Source organism: Rhyacophila brunnea, unplaced genomic scaffold (genome assembly GCF_057557595.1).
Source record: "Rhyacophila brunnea isolate RB1 unplaced genomic scaffold, BYU_Rbru_1.0 scaffold_1, whole genome shotgun sequence".
Lineage (NCBI taxonomy): Eukaryota > Metazoa > Arthropoda > Insecta > Trichoptera > Rhyacophilidae > Rhyacophila > Rhyacophila brunnea.
Genome location: NW_028232751.1, coordinates 40247271 through 40260947, shown reverse-complemented (window position 1 = coordinate 40260947; position 13677 = coordinate 40247271). Strand labels below are relative to the sequence as shown.

At 31.9% G+C, this 13677-nt stretch overlaps 1 protein-coding gene across 2 annotated transcripts in view; it reads right to left on the bottom strand.

Moving 5' to 3' along the window:
* Window positions 1-1408: 1408 nt before the first annotated feature.
* The window catches only part of LOC147079769 (aminopeptidase N-like), a 141350-nt gene continuing 129081 nt past the window's right edge, over window positions 1409-13677 (bottom strand). For both annotated transcript variants that reach the window (XM_085944111.1, XM_085944119.1), the window contains 5 exons: window positions 12594-12784; window positions 10340-10522; window positions 7849-7992; window positions 1977-2055; window positions 1409-1725 (listed from right to left, as the gene is read on the bottom strand). In XM_085944111.1, the coding sequence (XP_085800237.1) occupies window positions 1546-1725; window positions 1977-2055; window positions 7849-7992; window positions 10340-10522; window positions 12594-12784 (777 nt within the window). In that variant the 3' untranslated portion in view covers window positions 1409-1545. The remainder of the gene's footprint in view (window positions 1726-1976; window positions 2056-7848; window positions 7993-10339; window positions 10523-12593; window positions 12785-13677) is intronic.

Sequence of the window (13677 nt, the reverse complement as noted above, 5' to 3'; positions counted from 1 at the left end):
CCTACAGCCTGAAACATGTGAGTTATTGTTTTTTCTTTGAGTGGAGTGCAGTTGTGCCTTTGATGACATACCGCTGTGTGTGTCAGTAGGTTATAAAATGTCAGGATTATTTTTATTGCCTTCATTAACAAGGTTTTATTGTATGTGAATCAGCTTTTTAATTTAACAATAATGGATACAAATAATCGTTCTATGCCCCCGACTCCCGTGATTAATGAATGATGTGAATTCTGGGCACATAAAATTGGGGTTCCACTGCATTACATATTTATGTACATAATTATTAATCATTAAAATATGATAAGTTGAAAATCATATATTTTTTAATAATAAAAACCAATTAAAGAGGAATGAGCTCAGAGCTTTTAAAAAATGTAAAAACAAACTTAGGATTAAAAAAATGGTTTAAAACTTTTTTTTAAATATGTAATTCTACAATATTTGCATAATTTTCAGCTAATAATCAGCTGTTTCGGGCTACAATAAATCCAACGTTGTCATCCTGAAGATGTATGCAACAGATTTCAACATTGCAAATTCAAATATCATAAATTAACAAAAAAAATATTCTGAAAAACCATTAAAACGTAGTTCATTAATAAATTACAAGTGTGAAAAAGAATATCCATGAAAAAACATTAAACAAAATAAAAATGAAGTAATATGAATCTAGATAGCATGTCAAAAAGTTGATTTTATATTTAAATTGTTTAAAATAACATCAAATAATAATTTGACTATCTCCAATTATAATAAAATATGGGATTCCACAGAGTGGAGGTTTGTTCACAGATTTCTTTTTTATAAAAGTTGAAAAATCGAACATTTCGCACCGTGAGTGTAAAACCAAGACATGTGCAAAAAACATATTTTGAAGATATTAGGGTTTGAAGTCTTCGTTTTATTATGACAGATAGGGTTTCTAAAAAAAAGCCATAATATTCGGTTTATATCTACATTATATTGCATGTTCTTTCAGTAACTTCACTTTCACATTATCAAGTTCACGACTTTTGCAGTTGTTTCGCATTTAATCTCGAAATTGAAATATTTGCACATGTCTTGGTTTTACACTCACGGTGCGATTTGCTTACAGAAAAAGTGAAATTACTTATGTCCTAAAAATATATATTACAATTACAAATTAAAATGGTACCGATGAAAATTTTTAGAGAAAAATCAATAAAAAAAATCTTAATATTACAATAAAGCGCATTTTTACATTTCTCCAAATACCAGTCTATTACTTTAATTAATAGACTTATGCTCTGTCAATGTACCTATCCATAGCTAGCCATCTCATTTATTTCTTAAGGGCAATCATATACTGTTCAAATAATTTCAATTGATACCCGGAGAAATATTACTGAAGACAATAAGCAGATGAATATTACAAACATTATTATATTTTACAAAATCATTTATTACCAAATGTTCTTTATACAATTACGACAACATATATTCTGAAATTGGGAAAGTGGCTGCAGCTCAGACGAATACAATCCAGAAATTATTTAAAAAAATTAATGGTTTGATGCAATTTGTTTATTCAGCTTTTTTTGCAACAAGTCCAAAATCGATATTGAATTCTTGAACCCATTGAGTGACGACTGGATAATTCTTCGCCATCCACTTTATATTATTCTCAGCTATTTCGATTGCTTGATCCAAGATAACACTTTCTTCCATGGTCACTTTCTTTATTTCACTGATCAACTTTTTCAACTGAAAGAAAATTGAGTGTATGTGTAAATTTATAACGTTAAACATAGTAGGTACACTAGTAATACTAAAATGTTAATTTCAAAGAGACATTTTGTAATCAACTCATAATTTGTGATTGATAATAAAATATATTACATCTGCAATGAAAAGTATTTGCTTATAAAGTTGCAGGTACACATCTATTTTCTAAAAAAAAGATTATTTAGTATTGCATAGATTTATAAAAAAAATACGATAAATAAATATAGTACCTCTTGTAGCTCATAAGGAGTGTTAATGTAGGTGATAGTGCTGTAAACCATTTTGTATATTATTGTTGGGATGCCATAACTGAAATTGAAAAAAAGTTATTATGAAAGAAGTACCCGACAACATTGTTACACAAAATAATAAAAAGTTAAGCCTGTTCCAAATATTTAATTGAATAAAATTTAGATATCTTTTGAAACCTTAACCTTTCTAACGCGGCAACTGACTTTAGTCAGCCTATACGCGCAAGTCATCCGCACGTCAGCTGACTAAAGTCATTTCGATTTTCGTTTGCCTAGTACTGCTTTCGGCCAGGCGCGAAAAAATCTAATATTGATTTAATTTATTCAGAAATCATCCTTCTCTTGACATATGTCAATGAATAGCCTAAACTTTTGTTCTATCTAATTTAAATAAATATTTTTCGGGAGCGTGTCTTGGATAAAAAAATATCAGTCATCGGGCCAATTCAAACTTGCCGGGTATATAGTGTCTTATCGCTTCTTAGTGCATGTGCGCCGAAGATATTTGACTGACGCGTTTGTAGCGATACGAATTCGCGATATAATATGTTATATTGTTTTTTAGTGATTGAAAAACTATTTGGTGCATAAACTGTTATATAGAATATGAGAAAGTTACATTGATCAAAGTGAATTTACAAAACATTTTACAAAAGGAATGCTTTTTGAGATTGCATTCATTCGTCTACCTGCTAGTATATTATCCGCGAGTTAATAGTTTCGGAAAATAATTTGAACAAGGTGTAATTTAAATATAAGAGTCCGCGATTCAATATTTCTCTTTGTTTATTGTTGATTAACATTTTTAAATACTATTTTCCGATTATACTAATAGGTAAAACGGACAAAAGTTGTTTATTTACCTTAGTTATCAGTCATTTATAAAGAAAAGATATGTTAAGTAAATAAACATTTTCACACAATTGAAAATTTCTGTATCGGAAAAATTAAAAACATTTTGTGATAGCATATTGTGTGTGGTCGATATTTTGTCATTATTTTAAAATGGATATCCCTGGTAATTTGAGCGATGAAATGGGAGAAGCAATTCATGATCCTGATTCAGATTATGAATTGAGTGAAAATGAGTACTACGATGATTCAGATACTTCCAGTGCCCCATCAGAAAGTGCTGCTGCCGCCGCCTCTAATTTAAATGTAAATCGTAATGTTGACGATCTGTCTTCGTGGACTACTGGACCTTTCATACCAGTTGTTCACGAATTTGATGATTTCTTTTCTGGAGTCAGCCCGCACACAAATTTATCAGATAGCTCTAAAGAAATAGAATTTTTTGAGCATTTTTTGAATTCAAATATAATGGACAGAATCGTAATCGAAACAAATAACTATTATACAGAAGACATTAGAACACAAGAACCATCGCCGAAATCACGAATGCATAAGTGGGTCAACACAGACGTCCCAGAAATGTACATTTTTTTTGCTGTAAGTATGTTGATGACTAGAAATCGTCACATCACAATAGAGGAACATTGGTCAACCGATCCACTCTTATCCAGCCAAATGTTCGGGAAAGTAATGCCAAGAGACAGATATACTTTGCTTTTGAGGATGTTGCACTTTTCGGATCCCAATACTCAAATTCCTGGAGATAAATTACATAAAATTAAAATTCTGATCGACCATTGCCGAGAAATATTCAAAAAAACAATGATGCCGCACGAGAACTTATGTATCGACGAAAGCATAATTGTTTTCAAAGGTAGATTGCTGTTTAAACAGTACATTCCTTCAAAACGCCACCGTTTCGGCATAAAAATGTTCGTTCTTTGCGATGTGATGACTGGTTATATATTAGATTTCATAATATATTGCGGGGAAGGAACAGATATTGTCGATGAGCAGGGACTTGGCATTTCGGGAGCTGTGGTAACGACATTAATGAACGAATATTTCGGTAAAGGTCATACTATGTGGACTGACAACTGGTATTCAAGCCCAGACTTATTTAAACATCTTCACGAAAAAAAAACAAATGCTTGCGGAACAGTCCGAAAAAATCGAAGAAATATGCCAACATTTAGGAAGCTCAAGAAAGGAGAAGTGGAGTCAAAAAATAGTAGCTCGCTATTGGCTATAAAATGGCACGACCGGCGCGAAGTCCATATGTTGACTACATTGCACAATGATTCATTTACACCCACAGGAAAATTCAATAGGCAGACCGGAGAGCCTATACTGAAACCTACATGTGTTATCCAATATAATAAATGTATGGGATCTGTAGATAAAGCTGATATGATGTTAAGTACACTAAGTTGTATGCGAAAATCAATAAAATGGTACAAAAAGGTGGCTTTCCATATCATAGATCTGTTTTTATTAAATTCATATATTCTGTTTAGTACTATCACAGGCAAAAAAACAGGTCTAGCTAATTTTCAGTTAAAAGTAATCAGGCAAATATTTGAAAAATATCAAGTTCCAGCCACATCCCGCGCACAGCAACCCGTCGACCATCCACTGCGCTTATCAGCTAGAACGATGGCAAAGCATATGCCGGACATAATTCCTCCCGCAAATAAACGGATAAATCCTTGCAGAGTTTGTCATCTTTGTGCGAATACAAAAAAAAAGCCGAAAACCAAAAAATATTCCAGATACATGTGTTCCGAGTGTAACGTGCCATTATGCGTGTATCCGTGCTTTAGAGAATACCATGAAAAGGTGAACTATTAAAATATTTAAGTGTTTCAAAAATACTAAAATGACCTACCTACATATCAGACGATGTTGAAATTTATAAATTAATAACATTTGAAACTATGTGGATTATGTGTTCTGTTTAGTGAATAGTGTATTGTCATGTTATCAAAATAAACCATTAATATTATCAAATGGGGTGTAAAAAAGGATTTCTCATAATTTATTAAGTGGTCTGGGATTACGGTTGCATTAACTCTGAAGTTTTAAACATAATTCTGTCATCGACGCACTTGTCCGGAGCCGACACGTCAACAAAATGGCGACTGAAACGTAAGTCACACGCTTTTTGTATAACGCGGCTTGTTCGTCATTCTTTATCATAATCAGGGCACAAATGTTTATTTTTAAGATCGTTAAAAATATTACGACTATTCATAATCACCGTTGAACACTTAAAATATTTTTGATGACTGTATTTGTACATGTTTGACTGACATTTATTGTGATTTATCAATACTTGAAATCATGACGCGCTCTATTGTATTAAAGCGGTATTCTTGACGCTTTGAAAGGGTTAAGGGCAGAAGTGCTCAGCGTGGGTCAACATGGAGTTTTTTTTCTATTTTCAAAGCATGATCCTGGACATACCTTAAACGTTGTAGATAATCTATTTATATAATTTTGAAGCCTTATTATCCTTTATATTTATTTTAAACATTTGATGACTGCATAATGTATTTTTATTACATAAAATAGTATTCTTTTAAACCTCTCGCTCTAATGTTTTAGAATATAGTCATATTTCAGTACATAAATGTGCAGTGGTGTTAAAATTTTTTACATTTATTAATTTTTAAACGCATTTATAAAACTATCAGTATAATTTATATCGACATTATTATAGTGAAATAATTACGATAAAAAATTATATTGATAATCTCTGTGATCCCAAATTTGACAAGAATTAGGCATTTTATTATTCAAAAAATGGGCAAGATTAACACATTTCAAGATAATTCTAAAGATACTAATTATAAGCTCTGTCTTTGACCATTCAAGTGTGATAAACATCCTATAAATAATGATTGCTTTTATTTGGAGTCGAGAATGATATTTCATTGGTGGTAAGACACTCTCATTCAAGCATGAAACATGTCAGTGCATCCTTGATTAATACATTTTGACCACGAAGAAAGTTTTTTAGAAAACTTGTAGTTCGATATTCAGAATTAAAATGTTGATATCTTTCCCTGAAGAGAAAGATTCAATTAATTTAGGTATTAATCTGCCAAATATGAAGCTAAACACATCCATTTTTCATCACTAAAGTGGGAAGAAAGATCTGATTTTTTGTCATGAAGAAAGAGGCGAAGTTTATTACTAAGATCTACAATTCTTATCCGTATCGGATAAGTACAATATTGTGATTGTGTAAAAATTCAACCTCGAGATTTTGATTGATTTGTATCAGGTATCATCCATTAATCACGTTATGATTTTTGTTTTTGCAAATACTGAAATATTTCACGGCTCCCTGGCAGGAGCTCCACGGCCCGCCAGTTTGAGAGGCACTGCTATATTATTCCTAACATCCATGGCAATTAAGTGGAAGTCAAACGGCATACAGAGAAAACACAATTACAAGAAAATAATAAATAGCCGGAAAGATTATCTGTTGTATTTCGGCGAGATCTTGGGCTAATAGGAAACTTGCAAGACGGCTTGGCTTATGAAGCACACTGGCTGTTGCACCACTGTATATCAACTGCTTAACTGCAAACCAGCCAACTGCACTTTTGACCAAAAATGAGATTTTGACGGCATTTTGTTATAAATCATGTTTTCTATGCACACACAAAATTTCAAACTCCTAAACCTATAAATGCGATATCGATCTTCACACAAAACAGCTAACTGCAGGTGCCAAATTTCCAATATAGTAAATGGAATAACTCTGGTTGTTATATAAATTTAATTTAAATTTAAAATAGTGTAATTACCACATATAAATAGCACGTTAATTATATCTAATGGCCAAATACTCCAGTAGTAAGTACTCTTGTTAAATTCCACTCGATAGTTAAATTATGAAGTTTTTTCTCCTTCCTGAACAATTTGCACAAAATGGAGTTAGCCGGTTTGCAGATTAAGCAGTTGATATGCTATTTAAGGTGTTAATATAGCGCGCGCCTAGAGGTTCTTTGGTTGTACAAGGCGTCTGTCTATAATTGAGGATTTTTTGATAGAATCGAATGCCTTTACATAATCAATGAAACCCAAGTAGAGTGGTACATAGTCTATATTCTTGATGTCATTCTATAACTTCTCTGACAGCCTGTATATGATCCATTGTGCTGCTCCGATTCACAGCTTATCTGGAAGATCTATTCAGGCGACTTGGCTGGGAGAATAGTGGAATCGTCATTAACTGCGAATACCTCAATCGCCTGCGTTTTGCAGGCGACATTGTTGTCTTTGGAAACAATCCAGAAGAACTTCAGAACAGGATGCAGGAGGTTGCAAATGAAAGTCGCAAAGCAGGTTTAAAGATAAATGTCTCAAAGACCAAAGTAATAATAAACTGCTTGGCTGAATTAAAAGCTATCCTTATCAATGGCACTCAAATCGAGCGAGTCAGCAAGTATGTCTATCCTGGACAACAGATATCAATGGTGGTATATATGATGAGATTGCTTGCAGAACCAAACTGGCATGGAGTGCAATTGGGCGCCTGAATAGTATCTTCAAAAGTGACCTATCATTGTGTCTGAAGCGTAGTGTCCATTCAATGTGTGCTGCCAGTGCTCACTTATGCATGTGAAATATGGACTCTTAATGTAAGAGAAATCCAAAAATTATGAGTAGCGCAACGTAGCATGGAAAGGTGCATGTTGGGCATAACGCGTAAAGATCACAAAAGAAACCAATGATTGTTAACCACAGGTCGTTAAGCAGATGGCAATGGGGTAGACATGTCACTCGGCGAGTGAACAACTGCTGGATAAATGCTGTCATACAGTGGTACCTAAAGGGTTCTAAATACCCACAGGGATGCCATAAAATCCACTGGACCTGGATAGACGAGCTCATAAAGTTTGGCTGATATGTTGCTGATGATATATATTTATTTTGTGTTGAAATAAATACTTATTTCAATTAGGTAGGTAGATTATTTACTTACTATTCCAATAAATCCCTCCATTTTTCTCGGATAAAGTTCACTGCAGTGCGATGCCCAATATTATTGTTACTCACAGACATAAAAAGTAATATTCCGTCTTCAGTGGTCAGATATGAGTCATGTTGTAGTATCAGTCCCAAAGACCTGAAAACAAAAAAAAGCTAGTAAGCAACACACACTTCTATTATTATTGCGTAAAGCAGTTTAAACCTAAAGTTTTTACTTGTAATATTTACTTATAAATATGCAATGTAAAAAGGTTATTAACACTTTACGGTCCGGTCACGCCACATTGGCGTCCTTTGCAAGCCGAACGTTACGATCCGGTGACGCCTACGTGGCGTCCTCACATAGGCATATCTTTACTGTGAAAAATAAATATGAAATTTAATATTTGGTTGCAAGATCTATCGACAGATGGTTGAATGACATGTGCAAGAAGTAAAAGCATGATGGAAAAAAAATATTTCGGGGTTTTTACAGAGATGGCGGACGTAATACCATTCAGTATTTTTTTTGTACCTATACCATTTTTTTTATTAGTTACAAGCCCATTTCTAGATGGCTGAATCACGAGACGTAAACAAAAACGGTAATAAACACTCAATGTTATATTCCAGTGTCGTCACTTCAACTTCGAAATTTAATTGTCGACCCTTTTCAGTGGTAGTCACCCATTTATGAACCTGCATTCTTTTTTTTTAAATGAACGCGATTTTTCGCTATGAAATTGCATCCTATTAGATAATTTGTCATTAATGGTTTATTACCCATGAAACATCCACCCACCATGCTTCATCATCCATGATAGAAATCTTAACTTGAAAATGAGAATAGTTATAAATGTGAACTTGTATCGCGTTGTCATTTTCGTTCGCTTTTTTCGGGAGATTATTGCTTGTGTAACTGCATAAATAATAGCTATTATTATTTATATTGCACTAATTTCATTGAAAAAATAATTAATCTAAGTATATTTCAGCTAGGATATATATTTTTTATTAGTTTTATCTCCAAAAAAACTTTTTAAAATGGAGGACCATTCGTTTTTAAACAGAGGAAAACTATGCGGATTGTATGTCAGATATTCCCAGTGACTGAAGATATCGGAGATTTTAGTGTAATTTTCAATCACAATCAAATATTTCCGTGGATTTCCGCAACTAATAAACGTTTAAGAAGAAAGTGTAAAGTGTGTTCCTCACATAAACTTCGAAAAGAAACTATTTACATGTCCAAAGAGTGTAAAGTACCTCTACATCTACATATTGGTAATTGGTTTTCTTCGTATAATTTAAAAAAAAAGTGTATTAGTTGTTAGTTCATTTTACATTCATAGTTTTATAAACTATTTCAAATAATTTCAGCTTTAGTGTGATAATAATTATTTCGTGCCTAGCCAGTTATCTAAAGGTATCCATAAGATTGAGTGTTGATTCAAATATTTTTGTGGAATGTAGATGTTTGTTTTACAATTCTATTGCTCATAGATTTTGTTATATGATTTTTTTACGCACGCCTCTGCACTGTTATTGGATTGTCTCGATTCCTACAATAATACCAAATTGTAATAAACGGTGGGAATGTATATGCGTGCATTTTATTTATTTGAATTTACTCGAAAATATGCACGCCACTGCACTGCCTCGGCCATAAAACCAATAAATCAGATTAGTGTTCGTTCGGGAATGAATGTGCATTTATTTTTAAACACTTCACAGTTTGTGTGAAGTCTTTGTTATTTTATTATATTTGATAATCAGAGATATGAGTAGTAGGGCTAAAAATGAATTGATACGTATTCTATAGCGGTGTAAAACATTTTGTATTTGAATATTTTATTACATTTTTTAATTAAAAAATAATATATTGTGATTGCTTTATATCAATAGGCTGTTTCCTTTACATTATATTTAACAAATTGAACTAATCTAATAACATATAATAAACAATTTACGAAAATTTACAAATTATATACTTTACCTTTATGGAACGCGGGCCAGAGGTTGACAAGTGTTAAATAAATGACACAATTTGATGCATTGATATATTTTAAGTATTTTCTGAAAATTTTATTGAAATATATCAATAGGTTCAAAAGTTATATCATTTTTAACTTCGCGATCGAAATTTGTTGATTTTCATTAAAAAATACCGGATATTGGCGTAGGTTCTTCGCGAAAATTCGCGGACCGTATAGTGTTAAGGAACTAAAAGAGGTTAAAAATTATTTTCGACAGTTTAAATTATTAATCATTATTCAGAGTACTATTTATCCCAATTAATCCGGATAATAATTGAGGTTCTACTGTGCGTCACGTTCGTATTAATTTTATTCAATTACAATTTTAACTTGAGTTTGTGAGTGGACAGTTTGTGAGGAGACACTTCACGTCATTGAGAAAATGTGTTCCAATGTAATATTTTAATTAGATAATAATAAAATCTATTAGAGACAAGTGGTTTGACTTAGTTATAAATTAAATTTTACTTTGTCAGTAGCCAAGATTCGGAGGTGCATCCCATTGCTCTGGCTAGCCTCTGCTGCTCATCCCTGTTGACTTGTCCCGTAAGAATTGCACGTCTGTATTCCGTATATAGATACTCCCATTCAGCCCTTCCTCCATTGCTTGCTGCAGTGCAATACACAATCTCTCGGGTTGACTCGGGTGCACTGGAATAGACATGCATTATTTAAGGGTATTTAGTTTTAAGTTAGTCAACTGCATTATCTTATTTTGGTTGTTAAAAATGTTCTTTGAAGTACTCATCTACCATGCCGTGTTAATTATTGATTTTAAATATATAGTTATATAGGTAAGAGCTACTATTATGGGCCAGCTTCAATTATTGGCCACTTGCAGATAAAATCTAGTTTTATAAGATATTAAATCAACATTGCCATCTGTTAAGTTATTAAAAAATCTCATCAATTGTTCCTCCGTTGGTAAAATAGATAATTGTTACTTTTAACATTATAAAACAACCTCAAAACCGCATTTGTATCTGACAGTTTGAGCGAAACCGTGAAATAAGTGCGATTTGTTGTAAATTGTACAAGGACATGACTTCTGTTAAAAGGTATGTTAAACATTTGATATCATACAAAATGCTAATCCAATTGACAAGTATATATGCATTTGATTTATGTATACATCATTAGACATATATTTTGGAAAAAATAGGTGGGTAGGTAAATTATGATGGTGGCCAATAACTGATTCCAAAATATGTCGATTTTCCTTTATCGGCCGGCCTTGCTAATAATAGAATATGTGACTAATTAGTAAAGTATTACATTTATTTTTATTAGTTGAATAGTGTTTTAACAGTATTATTAATCATCTTTGTTTTTATTATATTTCTCCGACATTCGTAGATAAATGTTGGCCACCTGGCCCATAATTGTAGTTTTGATGGCCGATAATAGAAACTTTTTTCTTGATTGTTCCTGAATAAAAATGCATCAAAATATAGTCAAGAACTGAAGAATAAAAGAAGCAATAGAGTATATGAAAGACCATAGTGAAGAGTCTTTGCGTTCAGTAACAAGAAGATTTGAAATACCAAGAAGCACACTAAAATTCCTTCCGCAAAAATCCTCTACTGAAAAGTTTTGTATGCTGTTCCGACTGTGAGAAAACTTCAATGATTCTCATTTATCCTTTATGCTATGTCAAGATGTTTGTTAACTTCTATTAGCTAGGTATAAGATTTCTTTTGAATTTTTGAAATCAATTTCCAACAAGCTCTACGTGTTTAATTAAATATGCCTATCTCACTGTAACTCAATGTGAATGTGTTCTTTGTATTTTTAAGTAATATGTTACGTATGTCTAATAAAATGACGATAAAGTTGCATTAAGTACTTGATTGAACACTTAATAATGATGTGTGATCATAATATTACATAAACTGTTTTTTAATTTTTGTTTAAATAATGTTATTACAGCAATTTCGGGGTGGCCAATAATTGCATATTTTGGTGACCAATAATTGAAAAAAGTGGCCAATAATTGTAGATTTCTGCCTTTTTTTTTGATTATTTTTTTTATGATGTAAAATATTTTTTTTTAAATGTTCTGATAATTGATTATTATTAACAAATAAACAATTTAACAAATAATATTTTTTTATTTCACCTTCCTAATGATATCTGTCCACAAAAAATTAACAAAGTTGAAAAAATCCTTAACTGGCCAATAATTGTAGCTCTTCCCCTTACTTTCAGGAGAAATATTGAGTTGAAATCAGAAGATACATAGTTGCAAAGTCGGTAAAATCTGCCATCTATTGTTATATTGTTTTACTAATAGAAATACGGTACAATAACACCAACCTGGTATATACATAAATTACGAGAGTTTTTGAAACATGTTCAGAGTGTGAGAAACCAATGGAAAGCAAATTTCACTGATTTTTTAAAAGTCATATGTTCGAAATAGCCCAGTTTTTTATACATTCTGGAAGGAAGTCTTTGTGAATATCTCAGTAAAAATAGTTTATGCAGTTAACCGCAAAGAGTATCCATATATTTCATATTTCATTGGTCATTTATTAATGAAAAATCAATGGGATTCTACAAAGAATGGCCTATAATGGTTATAAAAATGGAAATGGAATAACATGAAAAAAAGTTGATAAACACATTGTCGCGTATATAATATGCATATACCACAAGTACTAGTATAATATTATAGTGCATGCGCTAGTCACAGAATAACGATAGTTTAAAATAAACTTACAGATAACGCTCTTCTGACGAAATTAGGAATCTTCTGAATTCTTGAACAGCATAATTTACGCAGTGTTGTTGTTTGAAGAGGCATGCCATAGATAATATATTTGTCATGTGTTGCTGTGGCATTTCGGAGTTCAGAATATTATCAAATTTAATAGAGCCATACACTCTTTGCATGATTGTTACTATGAACGTCTGTAAAAACAAGAAAATTATCAACCCAGATAGGGTATTAAACCTGTAATTAATTAAATTAATCTTATTAAATTATCTTATTAAATTAATTAATCTAATCTTATTAAATTAATTAATTAACATATTAGGTTGTAGTGGTAAATTTCAATTATATTGTGTTTAGCGACGAATAAATTGAATAAAATGACATCAAAATAAATCTATATTATTGTTCTATCTAATAAACCTCGTTAATACAAAACAATTTTTTTTAGTATACAGCAAAAAATAAAACCATTTAATTATTGTCCAACGGTAAACATTTCGGATCCTAAGAAGAAGACCATATTATGAGCCTTCACAGATTGTAGATTATATCAACAGATTTTTGTTTTTACGAGAAATGAATATTAGTCACTTGCTAAACTTAATAGGCCCATACTCTGGGTCCAAACTCACATTGAAAAACATCATGTGATTTTTATTGTCAGATCCGGGATTCGAACCCGGAACTCACAACATTATAAGCTGACACAGCTCGAATTGTTCATTGTTTTTGGTTTCAAAGGTTTTTGTGAATTGAGGTGTCTAATTCCAAAAAGCAATAAGTCCACATTTGGTCAAAATCGAGAAAAAAATACGCACATATTCTTTGTATAATTTTACACAATATGTATTGATCTATAAATTCCAAAACGCGACAAAACCCTACGAAAATAAATATTTTAAGTCTCGGTTTATTACAAAAAGCGCCAAGTCCATCTTTCATATTATTTAAAGCTTGGTTGATTTCGCGCCTATTTAAGTCAGCCAATAAGGGAACGTTTAATATTAGAAATGGCGTCTCCCATGCTGTAGCATCCGGTAAACTCATGACAGTGCCACGGAAATATGTGCCTTATGCGGAATACATT